Raw genomic sequence first — 14,930 nt, forward strand, 5'->3', positions numbered from 1 at the left:
AATGTCCAAAATATAAGCCCTCTCTTGCTCTCTCCCTCCCTCCTCACACTCACCTCCTCATGCTCACCTCCTCACCTCCCTGCTTGATTTTAGTTTCTTCACATGCTGGTCCTGGCATCAGAGAAAATAGGTGGATAAAAAAGTTTTACAAAACTCAAATTGTTCCTGGAAGTGAACATGGGGGTATTTGCAAGAAAGTGGGAGTGTCAAATGTGGCAGAAGACATAAAAATTCATTTCAGGACACTGCATCTGATGTCTGAACTTCAGCCAGTGAAGCTGCTATGGTTGAGCTTTGTTTGGAGTGTGTGAGTGTTGTTTTGTTGTTGTTGTTGTTATTTTTTGTTTGTTTGTATTGTTTTGTTTTTGTTTTTAAATAAATGCCTAGTTCATTTTTGTCAAACTAGCTTTGAACGTTGCAACAGACAGAATTCTTTAGTTGCTAGCAACAGAAATCGACTGTGGTTAAATTAAGCCCTAATCATCATCATCATCATAACAACAGCAGAAGCAACAACAACAACAATAGTTTGCTGTTGTTGCTGGTATTGTTATTATCAGAAGAAACAGCTTAGCTTCAGAAAAGAAGGAAACCAGAGCAGTTTAACTTCAGGAAGCCAGATAGTAAGATATAACAGACACTTAATAATTGAGATAAACCTACTCTAGCCCAGTCCATTCTCATGCCAGCCCACTCAGAATGTGAACTCAAGAAGTGGCAGTCTTACTGACCAAGCTCAGATCCCAACTCCCCACTTGGCTAAAGAAGGACAAAGTCCTACAATTGACAATCCCACGGCAACTATGCAATGAGAAAGCAGTTCTTGGAAGAAAGACTGAGGTACTATTATCAGAAGAGGAAGAATAGTTGGCAGGCTAAAACTGCAGGTTTCATCTATGCAAGAAGACATTTTGTTTAGTTATTATGGTTGAACTTTTTTTATTTAAGAGGAGTATAAGTCAGGTCACACTGGCTATTTTTCTAAAATGAAGCAATATATTTTCTAATAAGTAGAATGGCTACAACTACTCCATGGTACCTGAGATACCATGATAAACAGGTACATCCATAGGGGAAGAGTAACTACCCACTCTAAAGCATTGATTCTTGCAGGGAAAGCCCAGCAAGGAGGAGGCAGGAGGCGGCAGGCAGAGTGGTTAAGAGGATGAGTTTAGTGTCCAAGGCCAGGTGCAGTTCACATCTGTTATCCCAGTACTTTGTGAGGCTGAGGTGGGAGGATCACATGGGGCCAGAGGTTCAAGGCTGCAGTGAGCTGCACCACTGCACTCCAGCCTGGGTGACAGAATGAGACCCTGTCTCTAAATAAATTAAAAATAAAAATTGTGTCCGACAGAGGTGGGTTGAGTTCTAGTCCAGTTACACACTGACTCTAGGACCTCAGCCAAGTCTGAGCCTTAGTTGCTTCATCTGTAATAGGACCTTCCTTGCCTAATTGCTCTCAAGACTAAATGAGAATATATATACCTGGACAGTTCCATTATTAATATATTAAGGTTAGAATATATTAATATATTAAGGTTAGAAATGAGCATGATGGTATGGTGTCCATATGCTGCATAGAAATAGAAGAAGAGAGTTGAAAGTTGATAGAATCAATTCACTCCCTGGGCATGGAGGAAGGGAGGTACAAGATGGAGCAGGGGAAAAGGATATAGAAAAGAGAAAGGAAAGTACTTTTGCTCCTAACCTAGCACCACCTACCACAAGGTGATGGCCCTAGATCTGCTTCTGAAACTTTGCCCAGAATCCTTTACTTTTTGGTGAAGAATATTTTTAAGATTTGAAAATACATTTTATTTTGGAAATGAAAATGCACCTTGCCTCAAAGAAGGTAAAATTTGTATTTTTCCAGGTAGAAAAGATGTGTTTCAAATGACCGTGAAAGTAAAACATGCCCATTATAAAAATAAAACAGACAATGTAGAAAAATCTCTGCATTTACCTGGTTAAAAAATACTTGCAATCCCATCATGCTAGATAACCAAAATTAAACTTTGGTTTCTATCTTTCCAGATACTTTTAATGTATCTATGCATGTCAAGATAACTGTCTGGCTTGCATATTAAGGTGGGAAATTACCACAAACTATTAAGGACCCACTTCTTTTATTTAACACAGTTGTTTTCAGTCTCCTTCCTACCTTTCCAAAGGTCACACAAATGACACACTCTCATCGGTAAACTGTCTGTCTTATTTCATATGGTATTCTAAATCCAGAGCCATGCTCCTATCCTCCAATCCCACCTCACCCCTGCCATTGGAAGGCTCTGGTCCATTATAACCATATATCATGGACATCTTTGGATGCTAATGAAAAAATACATATCTTTTTTCATGGCTGCATGATATTCTATTTAAAAATAACAGCTAACTTGTATTACATTCTTAGCCTATAGTAGGCAACAGGCTAACCAACTTGCAGGCATAATATCACTGAATCAGCATTCAGGGATCACCAAAATCCTACAAAGGAAGGTTGTTATAACCCCCATCTTAAAGGTGAGGAAATTAAAGCCCAGGAAGATTAAGTAACTTGCTCAGGTGGCAAAGCTAGCAAGCAACAGAGCCAGGATTTGAACCCAGGTGTTCTAATACCAGGGCCCATCCTCCTAACCATGATGTCTACTCCTTTCATTATTTATGTGTCCATTTATTAATAGCAATGAGGTTTGTGTTTCTTGCAAACCTTATTTACTCTAACATCTAGGTGTTTTTCTTATTTATATTGAAAAGATATGTTTTTTCAGAGCAGGAATGAATCTGCCCTGGCTTCTCAGCTTATCAGCAAGCAAATGGGAGCTAGGCCAACCTCATCCATAATGTGAACAGTCACTAAGTACTGATGTGTTTGTGTGTTTCTCAAATGACCTTGAGGTTGCTTGGCTCTGGTGATGGAGGGAAGGACTGATGGATGAGGTCGAGTTGCTGAATTGACTGTCCTTCACAATTCCATGTTTATTTGTTTATCTTCCATCTCTCATTATGACCTGTCTGGAAGTTGGCAGAAAAGCAGGGAGGATTTATGGATGTGCCCATATAGAACTGGGCTTGGGGTTAAAGTCTCTTGTGGCAGCCACTAAAAAGCAAAAACAGAAACAAACACGGATAAGAAATACAGACAGAGCTCCCAGCACAATTGAGTTTGAATAGTTGTTTTAGAGACACACAGGCACATCAGTACTTAGTGTTTGTATTCATTATAGGGTGAGGCTGGCCTAGGCCCCACTTCCTCTTTGACAGACTGAGAAGCCAAGACAGATGATGTGCCTGTAAAAATAGTTTCCTGCTGCCACCTTCTCTCCTCATGGCTGTCTTGTCTCCATTGGGCAATTCATCTTTACTGTCTCCCCAATCTTTGGCCTCCTTCCTCCATGTTCTTGTCATTCCACTCATCTCTCCTCTTTCTAGGATCTGGCAGTTGTATCTTAACACAGAACAGATAGATCCCTCCACTTTTCAAAGTCTTCTCAGTTTGATCCTCATCAAAGAAGAAAGGCTGGATTCCTTCATTGTTTACCATGAAGGAGAGTGAGATTGATGGAGGTTAGGTGACTTGTCTTCCGCTGGTAATTCAGAAGTATTTATTGAGTAGCTACTATGTACAGAGGAAGTGGCTATGTGAGGCAGATGCCATGTTCAGGATTCAGGGTTCACCTGATATGGTTTGGCTTTGTCCCCACCCAAATCTCATCTTGAATTGTAGCTCCCATAATTCCCACGTGTCATGGGGGTAGCCAGTGAGAGGTAACTGAATCATGGGAGCAGATCTTTCCCATGCTGTTCTCGTGATAGTGAATAAGTCTCAAGATATCTGATGGTTTTGTAAAGGGGAGTTGCCATGCACATGCTCTCTTGCCTGCAGCCATGCCATGTAAGACGTGCCTTTGCTCCTCCTTTGACTTCCACCGTGATTGTGAGGCCTCCCCAGCCATGTGGAACTGTGAATCCATTAAATCTCTTTCCTTCACAAATTACCCAGTCTTGGGTATGTCTTTATTAGCAGCATGAGAACAGACTAATACATCACTCAACCAGTTACATCAGCTGGGACCCAAGTGCCAACATCTTTATTTCTTACCCCTTGTTATCAGGTCCCACGGAAAATCTAGCCTAAGTCTCTTGTTTTAAGAGACCAATATACCATGTGCTGGTTTCCCCTTGACCTTCTTGCCCCCATCCAGACATAGTCTCACTCCATATTTTTCCTGCTAGAGGAGTCTGCTTTGCTCTTATAGTTCATTCACTCATTCCACAAATATTTACTGAGCACCAGCTACGTGCCAAGCACTGTCTCAGGCACTAAGAAGCAGTAATAGAAACAAACAATGACAACCCTGCCTCCCTGGAACTTATAGTCTAGCTGGAGATCAGATATTTACCAAACAGTCACAAAAACAGTGGCAGATGGCAGCTGTGGAAGGGCTTTAGGAAAAAAGAATCTGGGGCTGAGAGCTTATAACTGAGGCCCATTTCAGGTTTGTGGGATACTAATGTGCATAGATGTAGAGGAGAGTATAGCTTCATTGTTGATTGAATGTTTTCATGTCACCCCTTATGTTTATTAGCACTGACAACAAAGGCTTAACCCCTTAGTGTCCCCACTGCCATCACACTCAGCAGGTCTCCTACAAGCACCTCTCAACTGGCCTCCCTGCCTATTTTCTTGGCTCCCTTCATCAGTCTGTTTTCCACGTTAAAGCCAAAGAATGTGAACTGGTTTGTGCCGTGTCCCAGCTTAAAACCTTCAATGGCTTTCCAGTGCCCTTAAAATGAAGACCTACAACCCTAATCCCCTCCTCCTCCTGAATACCTCCTCCTTCTCAATGCCTCCCTGGGCTCTCTGGCCCCTCACTACCCATCTCACATCTGTCACTCCCAGCCCTCATTGCCACAGCCACACTGACTCCTCCTTATTTCCTCAGGCACTTGGGGTCTTCACACATATTGTTCCTTCTCTCTAAAATAACTTACAGCTCTCCATTCACCTATCCATCTTTCATGCATCATCTCAAAGGTGTTTTCTTTCAGGAAGTCTTTCTTGACCGCATATTAGAATAGATTCCTAGCTATAGGTTCTTGTGGACCCTTGTCTTGATAGCACTTGTTCCATCCAGATCGTAATCATATTTGCATGGCATTATTAGGATTATGTCAGTTGGATTCCATGAGAGCTAAATCTGTGTCTTCCTCACCACTGTATTCCTGACACCTGGTACAGTGTCTTCCACCTAGGGAGTAACCAAAGAAAGGATGAATGGGTTCATGGAGAAGTTTATAATCATTACAGTTAAAAGGATAGTCCCAAATCTTATTGTTCAATTCCTTTGGTGTATGGATAAGAAATTGGAGAATCAGGCCAGGCATGGTGGCTCACGCCTATAATCTCAACTCTTTGGGAAGCCCAAGTGGGTGTTATCACTTGAGGTCAGGAGTTGGTGACCAGCCTGGCCTACATGGAGAAACCCCATCTCTACTGCTATAAAACATAATAATGATAACAAAAATTAGCTGGACATGGTGGCAGATGCCTGTAATCCCATCTACTTGGGAGGCTGAGGCAGGAGAATCGCTTGAACCCAGGAGGCAGAGGTTGCAGTGAGCCAAGATCTCACCACTGTACTTCAGCCTGGGCAACAAAGTGAGACTCTGTCTCAAAAAAAAAAAAAAGAAAAAGAAAAGAAAAAGAAATTAGAGAATCAGAGAGGGGAGATGATTTACTCAAGGTCACACAGCAAGTTAGAGGCAGAGCTGGCCTGAGATCATGATTTACAGCTCCTGCCACAATGCTCCATTGCCTTTCCAGAGACTTCCTCCACTAGCCTCAAAACACTGGTGTTTGAGATCTGTAATGTGTTGGTTAGATGGAGAAACCATCCCCATTAAGTGTTACAGGTTTGCAGGTGAATTATTTAGCTCATTAAGGCTCATGAGGCCTGAGGATTCATTTGAAACTATTTTGTCTATAATTAATTTTCAAATTAACTCTAAGGTTTCATCTGAGTACCAGTTCCCACTCATAGGGAAGCAGGCCGTGGCCTCTACCCTGTGAGTCAAACCCTCAGCCCTCCTTTCTGAATTAGTTCATTAAAGTCAACAATAAACCAGAGCCTTTTTAAAAAAAACATTTCTCCACCCCAGAAACACTTTGTGATGAAGCATGAGGCAATGAGATGCCCCCAGGCAGTGCTGTCTCATGGTCAACAAGTGCATTTCCTGAAATCTGACAGGGGAATGAACGTTTGCTCTGCCTCTTGAAGGATATTTATGCACCTCCTGAAGTGTGACCAGGACACAGCTCAAACGTGTCAGATTCTTCCTCTCTGTGAATATGAAGCAGCGGCTTCACTGCCTTGTATTACACCCCAGAACCATGTAGCTCGTGTAAGCTTCCGAATAGTGGGCAGTGGAGCGAAAATAAGACTTTCTTAATAGAAGAAGGCTTGGTCCCAGGACTCAACCAGGCAGCACCAGCAGACCAACCAGGGATTTTCCACCAGGCGGGAGAGGCTTTGATCAAGCAGGAGAACCCTTCAGGGAAGGAAAGAACCAGGGTGAAGTAAAAAGACTACCCATTGGTAGTTAGACAATTTGAGTTACCAAAAGGAAGTCCCATCCCATCTCTGAAGTCTCGGTTTTTCATCTACAAAATAAACTTAACCTAACACCTATGTTCATTGTTAATTCACTTTTAAAGTGTCAGGTGCTGAAGACATTCTAGGACCTGAAGGCATTGTGAGGAACAAGAAGGACACGTTCCTTGCCCAAGTAGAGTTTACATTTCAGGAAGGAAGAGAGATAATTAAATATATGTTTAGCTGATACTTGTATACTTTCATTTAAAAGTATCATTGAAGGAATAAAAGGAGATACAAATAGTGGCTAATGTTTAATGCTATGTGCCTGATATCATGCCAGGCACTTTACATATAATAATAATAACAGCAACAAGTGAAACATGGGCCAGGCACTATTTTATGTGTGTTTTACACGTTAACACATTTAATCCTCATTTTAAAATACATACTGGCCTGGGCAACACAGCAAGACCCTGTCTCTACAAAAAGTTTAAAAAATTATCGAGGCATATCGGCACACACCTATAGTCCCAGTTACTTGAGGGGCTGAGGCAGGAGGATGGCTTGAGCCCAGGATTTTGAGGCTGCAGTGCATCGTGATCACCACTGAAGTCTGGCTTACATAACAGAGTAAAGCTCTGCCTCTATTTAAAATAAAAAATTAAATTCTGGGTGCATTGACTCATGCCTGTAATCCCAGCACTTTTGGAGGCCGAGGTGGATGGGTTGCTTGAGCCCAGGAGTTTGAGACCAGCCTGGGCAACATGGTGAAACCCTGTCTGTACCAAAAATACAAAATAAATAAATAAATAAATAGCCAGGTGTGGTGGCATGCACTTAGTCCCAGCTACTCAGGAGGCTGAAGCTGGAGGTCGCTTGAGCCTGGGAGGCGGAGGTTACAGTGAGCTGTGATTGTCACTATAGTCCAGCCTAGGTGACAGAGCAAGACTGTCTCAAAAAGAAATTAAACATTAAATAAATACTATTATTCCCATTTTATAAATGGGAACACTGAGGTACAAAGAGGTTAACTGGCCCAAAGTCCCACAGCCACTAAGGGGCAGAGAACCTATGCAGCCTGGGCACAGGTCTGTATACTATGTGCTGCCTCTCATGATAGTATCATCTCATTTAATCCTTGCATCAACCTGGTAAGTACAATTGTTATTCTCATCTTACAGATGTGGACACAGAAGCAGAATGTGTAAGTGACTACTCTGAGTTTGCACAGCCAGCAGGTAGTGGGGCAGGATGAGACCCACAGTGGTTCCTCCTGGGATGCACGTGAGGTGGGCTGGCCCAGTGTCCAGCCCCAGGGAACTGGTACCTCTGTGGTCAACTCTCTTACAGTCTTTCCTGGCCTTGTTCTTGCTCAGGTGTTCCTGAAGAGCGACCGTGTGGCCCGCATGGTTCAGAGTGGAGGCTGTTCCGCCAACGACTCCCGGGAGGTCTTCAAGAAGCACATTGAGAAGAGAGTGCGCAGCCTGCCTGAGATTGATGGCCTCAGCAAGGAGACTGTGCTGAGCTCCTGGATGGCCAAATTTGATGCCATCTACCGTGGAGAAGAGGACCCACGGAAGCAGCAGGCCCGGATGACAGCCAGCGCAGCCTCCGAGCTGATTCTGAGCAAGGAGCAACTCTATGAGATGTTCCAGAACATTCTTGGGATCAAGAAGTTCGAACATCAGCTCCTGTACAATGCCTGCCAGGTAAGGTGTTTCTTACCTGGGCCTAGAGCTGTGGGTAAGCAGAGCTGCATTCCAACTTCTGTGAGATGCTTCTTGATTTTTTTTAAAAAAGGATTAAAACTTATATTTTATTACTCTACTGGTAAAAAGTTGAATACAGTTTAGGCTACAGTATATTCATGCTTTTCTTCTGATTTAAAAAATAAAGAAAGAAAACATTTTTGTGAGCCCTTAAAAGTCTCAGGGGCCCTAGGCACTGAGCTTATTTTGTCTAATGGGTAAGTTGGCCCTATGAGTAAGGCCTGTTTTCCATGTGTCAAAAGTGCTAAAAATCAATTTTTTTTACAATATGGTTCTGCCTTTGGTGTTTGCCAGTTGAAGGGCTTGTGCTTCCTCTGCTGGGAAGACAACTGAACTTAGCACCTGCCTGTCAAGAATAATTTTTTAAAATGGAAAGCTTGCAAAAGGCCCGATACCTGTATATTAGTCACATCATGAATTTCTGCGTGGTTCTGGTGGCAAGAGCTGAGGCTCTACTTGGGTCCACCCCAAAATGGGCCTGTATTTCCTCTAGATGGAGGACTGGGGAAGTGAGGTATCTCATATCTTGATATCCTGCCTAACCTTAGCATTATATTCATTTATTCAATAAATATTTATTATGTGCCTATTTTGCAGTCTGAAATTCTTACTGGGTGTCTCTTAGGAGCAGTTTAAAAATGCACATTCCCAGCTGCTAGCCCTAGAGATTCTCATTCTGCAGCCTCAGAGCATGGCCCAGGAATCTGCATTTTAAACAAGGACCTTCCCTCCTGGTAATTATGTTGCCCTTCACCTTCAAAGAACTATCAGAGAGATTCATCTTTGCCTTGTTTGCTAATATTCCCAGTATATAAAATCTTGGCACAGAGTGAATGCTCAGTAAATACTTATCAGATTAATAAATGGATAATGGAAAATTATTTTAACTAGTAGGTAGGGTCTTATCAACTATGATATATCACCTAGAATTTTCTGAATGTTTTAGTAAGAGTCTGTTTAGCGTTTCATAATACAATACATGCATCACATTCAAAGATACTGCTGGTATCTACTTTCATCTCACCCGACTTTAATTGAAAACATTGATTACAAATCTGGAGATGAAAGGTTTTTTGTGATGGGTCAAAAAGTATTTTGAAATTTCAAATATCAATATAAAATTAAATTTAATCATTATTTTATTTAAAATATTACTGTGTCCCACCATATAGCAGTTTTAGAATGGGATAAGCAGGTGGCGTTAGCCTCCACCACCACTATCACCTCCACCAGCATGTCCACCACAAGAAGGTGTCATAGCTTCAATATTGAAAAATCATCCACCTGAGATACAAGCAAGATTCAGAATTACAGAGAGAGTCAAGTGTTCCTAAACCTTCTAGGTACAAAATTATTCTAGGGATTACTTTTTCTTCTTATTGCAACAGCTTATGCATATTTTCTGTGCTTGCTCAAACTCAGCTTCATTGGAGTGAATTCATTGCTATGCCATTTCTTGTCTTATCTCAGTGTTTTTGTACTTGTTGAATTGAGTGGCAGGATCATATTTTACTGTTTTCTCCTAAAAAATGAATTAATCCAACTCATTTTACCCTCAACATCTTTTTTGTGAAATAGAAAAAAGTACAATAATATTAAAGAATATCTTCTCTCTCCAGAATAAAGATTGTACTCTTAGCCAAAAAAGAATTACAAGATAGGCCAGGCACGGTGACTCATGCCTGTAATCTCAGCACTTTGGGAGGCTAAGACGGGTGAATTACCTGAGGTCAGGAGTTCAAGACCAGCCTGGCCAACATGGTGAAACTGTCTCTACTAAAAATACAAAAATTAGCCGGGCATGATGGCGGATGCCTGTAATCCCAGCTACTAGGGAGGCTGAGGCAGGAGAATTGCTTGAACCTGAGATCACGCCACTGCATTCCACCCTGGGCAACAGAGCGAGACTCCGTCTCCAACAAAAAAAAAAATTACAAGATAAAGTACTTCTTCTTGGGACAGGGATACTTAAGACATTTAGTATTTTACTCTCTATTCATATCTAAATCTGATTATTGTTTCAGGGTTTCATATCAATAGAAATTAGGGCAAAAGAACATATGAAAGTAATTTATACATACAAAAATACACAAGAATTCTAAATATATGGTTTTTTGATTTCTATGTCTTTAGTACTCTAAGTTTCAGGAGTGTATTGGCAAACAAAAGTATTTTAAAAGAAAGAAAACATTGGTCATGATAATATTTCATAACATATAATACCCATATCTATGACAATATAGAAATGGCTATTCTCAAAACTTACTGTGGCAATAAATTCTTAATGTAGCCTCTCTGTAATCTGTTAGTTTGCAGCAGAACACCTTCATAATGGGAAAACCTTTTGACCTAGGAGCTCTACCTTTAGGAATTCATTACAAGTAGGTACACAGAGTGTACAAGTGAGTGCAAGAGTGTTAAGTCCAAAGATGTTCACTGCAGCCTTTTATATGATAGTGAAAAAATAGAAGCGTGCTTAATTCCCAACAGTATAGGAATAATTAATTAGATTTTGATTTAACCATACAAGGGAATATTCTTTATCCAATAGAACAGCAATAAAAGAGTTGTTAAAGAAGAAAGCTTGCCGTGTGGGAAAATGTTCCTTAGATATTGCTAAGTGGAGAATCTGGCTGTGAAGCACAATATGCAGGCGCAGTCCCATTTCTATGGGGAAAAAGGATGGAAAAAGTACTGGACAGGCAAAGAACAAAATTTTAACTGTGCTTATCCCTAAGGGATAGGATTATGGTTGATTTTTATGGTTTTCATTTGTGCTTTTTTATGTCTCCAAATTTCTACCTTAAACACAGTTATTCTGTAAATGAAAACAAATACCAAAAGTCTCAACAAATAAGCCATCAAAACAATGGGATATGAAGAAAGTTATCCTCTGAATTGTTTTCTAGACTTCAGGCGTTAACATACCACTTTCATCATCTTTGCCATTTCTGAGTACTACCTGGATGATTATTTAATATTTCTTATTAAGCCAACTCCCAAATTCACCTCTTTTTTTTTTTTTTTTTTTGACCTTAAGAGTCTCAGTCTGTCACTCAGGCTGGAGTGCAGTGGCACAAGCTCAGCTCACTGCAACCGCCACCTCCCAGTTTCAAGCGATTCTCATGCCTCAGCCTCCTGAGTAGCTGGGATTACAGGCACGTGCCACCATGCCTGGCTAATTTTTGTATTTTTAGTAGAGATGGGTTTTTCCATGTTGGCCAGGTTGGTCTCAAACTCCTGACCTCAGGTGATCCACCCACCTCGGCCTCCCAAAGTGCTGGGATTACAGGCGTGAGCTACTGTGCCCAGCCCCAAGTTCACTTTTTAAACCTGTCTTTATCTTAGGTAATGTATGTAAAATCACAGCTTTGATATATTCTTTTTACAAAAAAATAATATGCATTAAAGTGAAACCTAACTATTAACATAGAAACTCTTCATTGGCTGGCCCTCTTAGATCATCTCACACCACAGTGATGCAGAAGGCACGATGGCAGTAGCCACTGCCCTGATGCACTGAGACTGGTGGGACAGAGCTCTCTGACTCCATCCCTGAAAATAGCCTCAGATTGACCACAGCAGCTTTCATATGAAGTCTGCATAGGCAGGCAGCAAAGCAGAGATTTAATTTACCTCCCTCCTCTTTCCTTGCTGTCAGACTGTATGTAGACAGGCAGCAAAGATAGTGTACCTGTCATGCATTACCATCAGGTGTCTGAAATTATAGATTTACTCACTTTCTCGCAGACTACACTCTCAGCTCTGCACAACTCTTATCAACTCACAGGAACAAGAATACAGAAATGATACTGTATCACTTTCATCCTCACTCTGCTGCAATTGTTTCTTCTTTAATTTTGTATTTTCTGGACCTTCTTCTCCTTACCAAACAAAGCAATTTCTAGGTGCTTCCCAAACCCAAAATGTGCTTAATGTTTTCCTCTTATGCATATCGTATTCTAGGGGAAGCTGTAATCTGATTTCTGCTGCTGCTTTGTGAAAGTTCCCATGCTCTCTCTTTATGAGGTTCTGCCAGTAACTGCCATTTTTATCTCAAATGAGAAATGACATTTATCAAAGAGCGATTATATCAGTTACATATCAGTTGTCTGTTGTAACATGAACCATGTCTATCAAAACATAAGAGAAAAGCAAGAGAGTTTAACAAATGTCTCTGAATTTGCCCATGGAGTTTCTTAATGTCTATTCTGTTTATTTGAGAATTAATGGATAAATCTCATAGAAGACATTCATACTCAACATAATATCCAAAGTAAAATGGCAAATTTTATTATGAATCAGTGTTGTTTTTATTTTTCATAGACCCTTGGGAAGATGCAGTCAATTATGTAGCTATTTGAGTTGAATTCTAAAGGTAACTCAAAAAAAGTAAGGTAGGCTGAGCACACAGCTCCATTCCAGCACTTTGGGACACCAAGGTGGGAGGGTCATGTGAATCCAAGAGTTTCAGACCAGCCTAGGCCCCATCTCTACACCAAATATAAAAACTAGCTGGGTGTGGTGGCATGTACCCATAGTCCCAGCTACTCAGGAGGCTGAGGCGGGAGGATCACTTGAGCCTGGGAGGTCAGGGCTACAGTGAGCCATGATCTCACTACTGCACCCCAGCCTGGGTGACAGAGTGAGACCCTGTATCAAAAACATCTTTTAAATGAGATAATTTGAGAATAGGTTGTATTATCTGAGAAATGAGGCTAAGACAGACCTGCTTTCCATCTTCATGAAATGCAAAGCTGACAGCGATGATGATGATGATAATATGATATTTAAAAACATTTTCAAGATGCATCATCTCTCCCCTTTCCCTTTAGTGACCTTCAAATTTGGTGTAAATTTGATTCTCAGTTGTACCAGCTGTCTGCTCCTTTCTATTCCTCTACTTAACTTTGTAAGTTATCCTTAACTATCTCATTCAAAACTGTGTGGATATTTTCCCTTGAAAAAATACCTCACATGTGCATTTTAGAAGGAGTAGGATCTACATCTTTATGTTTTTTTTTTTTTTTTTTTTTTTGAGACGGAGTCTAGCTTGTCACCCAGGCTGGAGTTCAGTGGCACTATCTCGGCTCACTGCAAGCTCCATCTCCCGGGTTCACTCCATTCTCCTGCCTTGGCCTCCTGAGTAGCTGGGACTACAGGCACCTACCACCACGCCTGGCTAATTTTTTTTTTTTTTTTGTATTTTTAGTAGAGACGGGGTTTCACCGAGTTAGCCAGGATGGAAGGTCTCGATCTCCTGACCTTGTGATCCGCCCGCGTCGGCCTCCCAAAGTGCTGGGATTTCAGGCATAAGCCACCTCGCCCGGCCATTTTCATGTATTTTTAAAGGCAAATAGACTCTTCTTAGTGAAGCAATCCAGCTAATTTTGAAGATGTGGTGAATATGAGCTAAGGATGTCAGTTATATCTCGATGTTTCCATTCTGCTCTTTGAAAATGCCATTTCTCGTTTTTCTGTTACTGATCACACTCTTCCCTTCTAAACTAAGCACAGCATGACTCCAACCTTCTCCTTGGCCATTACATGTGCCCAGCTGGCAGCAGGGATAACATCCACACTCCAACTAATAGGATAAGACAATAATCTCTTCATTTATTCTCTCTGAATTTCTAGAGGTTTTTCAGATAAGTCTGGAAGGAAGAAGAAAGAAATCAAGAAACTTGATTCCTCAATTTATAAACACCTTTGCATTTTCAATATTGGATTCTCTATCATTACTGAACTGCTAATTTTCTTAACATTTAATTTCCTTTCCTCCAAACCATCATCAGCATGGCCTTTGATGATGTGGTTATCTTATTACAGTACTATCTTCCTTGAACTTGATGAGCACTTGGCAGCTTTTCAGACAGTTTATTAGACTCTGAAGGAAACCTCAAATTATCAGGCTTTCAGCTGTGACCCAGATTGCTGGGTTGTATCCATACCTCGTTACAGAGCCCTTAATCTCCATATAACTGCATAGCTTTTTCCTTGTCCAGAAGCTTCCGGTAGGTCTGTGTTGACTGAACATTTGCTTTGGGGGCCAGACTCTATTTCTTCATCTCTTTTCTTGATCCTGTAACAACAATATAGTTCTTTGCATGAATGATCTTTCACTGAATATCTACAGAAGAAACGTTTTAAAATCTGGAGATGGGAAATAGTGATGGAAGGCTAGTATTAAACCCTTTTATTTAGAAGCATACTTTCATCATTCATTCAACAGATTTTAGCATCTACTATGCACTAAGCATCATGTGTTGTATGCTGAGGATAGAGCCTAAACTATCTTACCTTGTCATACAATGGCCCATGATGTGGCTCGTGACTAATTGTCCTCTTTGTTCACTACACACCTCTCAATGACTTTATAGTTGTCCTGCTTAGATTATTGTTTTTGTTGTCTTGGCTGTGTAACAGATTGCCACAAATTTAGCAGCTTAAAAGAATGCCCATTTATTATCTCAGTTTTTCTAGGTCAGAAGTCCAGGCATGACTTAGCCAGGTCCTCTGTTAAGGGTCCCACAAAGCTGGAATTAAGGTGCTGGTGAAGCTGTGT

General features: G+C 41.0%; 1 protein-coding gene across 8 annotated transcripts in view; it reads left to right on the plus strand.

Moving 5' to 3' along the window:
* The window catches only part of CADPS (calcium dependent secretion activator), a 472,988-nt gene that overhangs the window by 109,531 nt on the left and 348,527 nt on the right, over window positions 1-14,930 (plus strand). For all 8 annotated transcript variants that reach the window (XM_054482477.2, XM_054482473.2, XM_063661889.1 and 5 more), the window contains exon 3: window positions 7,973-8,305. In XM_054482477.2, the coding sequence (XP_054338452.1) occupies window positions 7,973-8,305 (333 nt within the window). The remainder of the gene's footprint in view (window positions 1-7,972; window positions 8,306-14,930) is intronic.

The sequence above is a fragment of the Pongo pygmaeus genome, chromosome 2, assembly GCF_028885625.2.
Source record: "Pongo pygmaeus isolate AG05252 chromosome 2, NHGRI_mPonPyg2-v2.0_pri, whole genome shotgun sequence".
Taxonomy (NCBI): domain Eukaryota; kingdom Metazoa; phylum Chordata; class Mammalia; order Primates; family Hominidae; genus Pongo; species Pongo pygmaeus.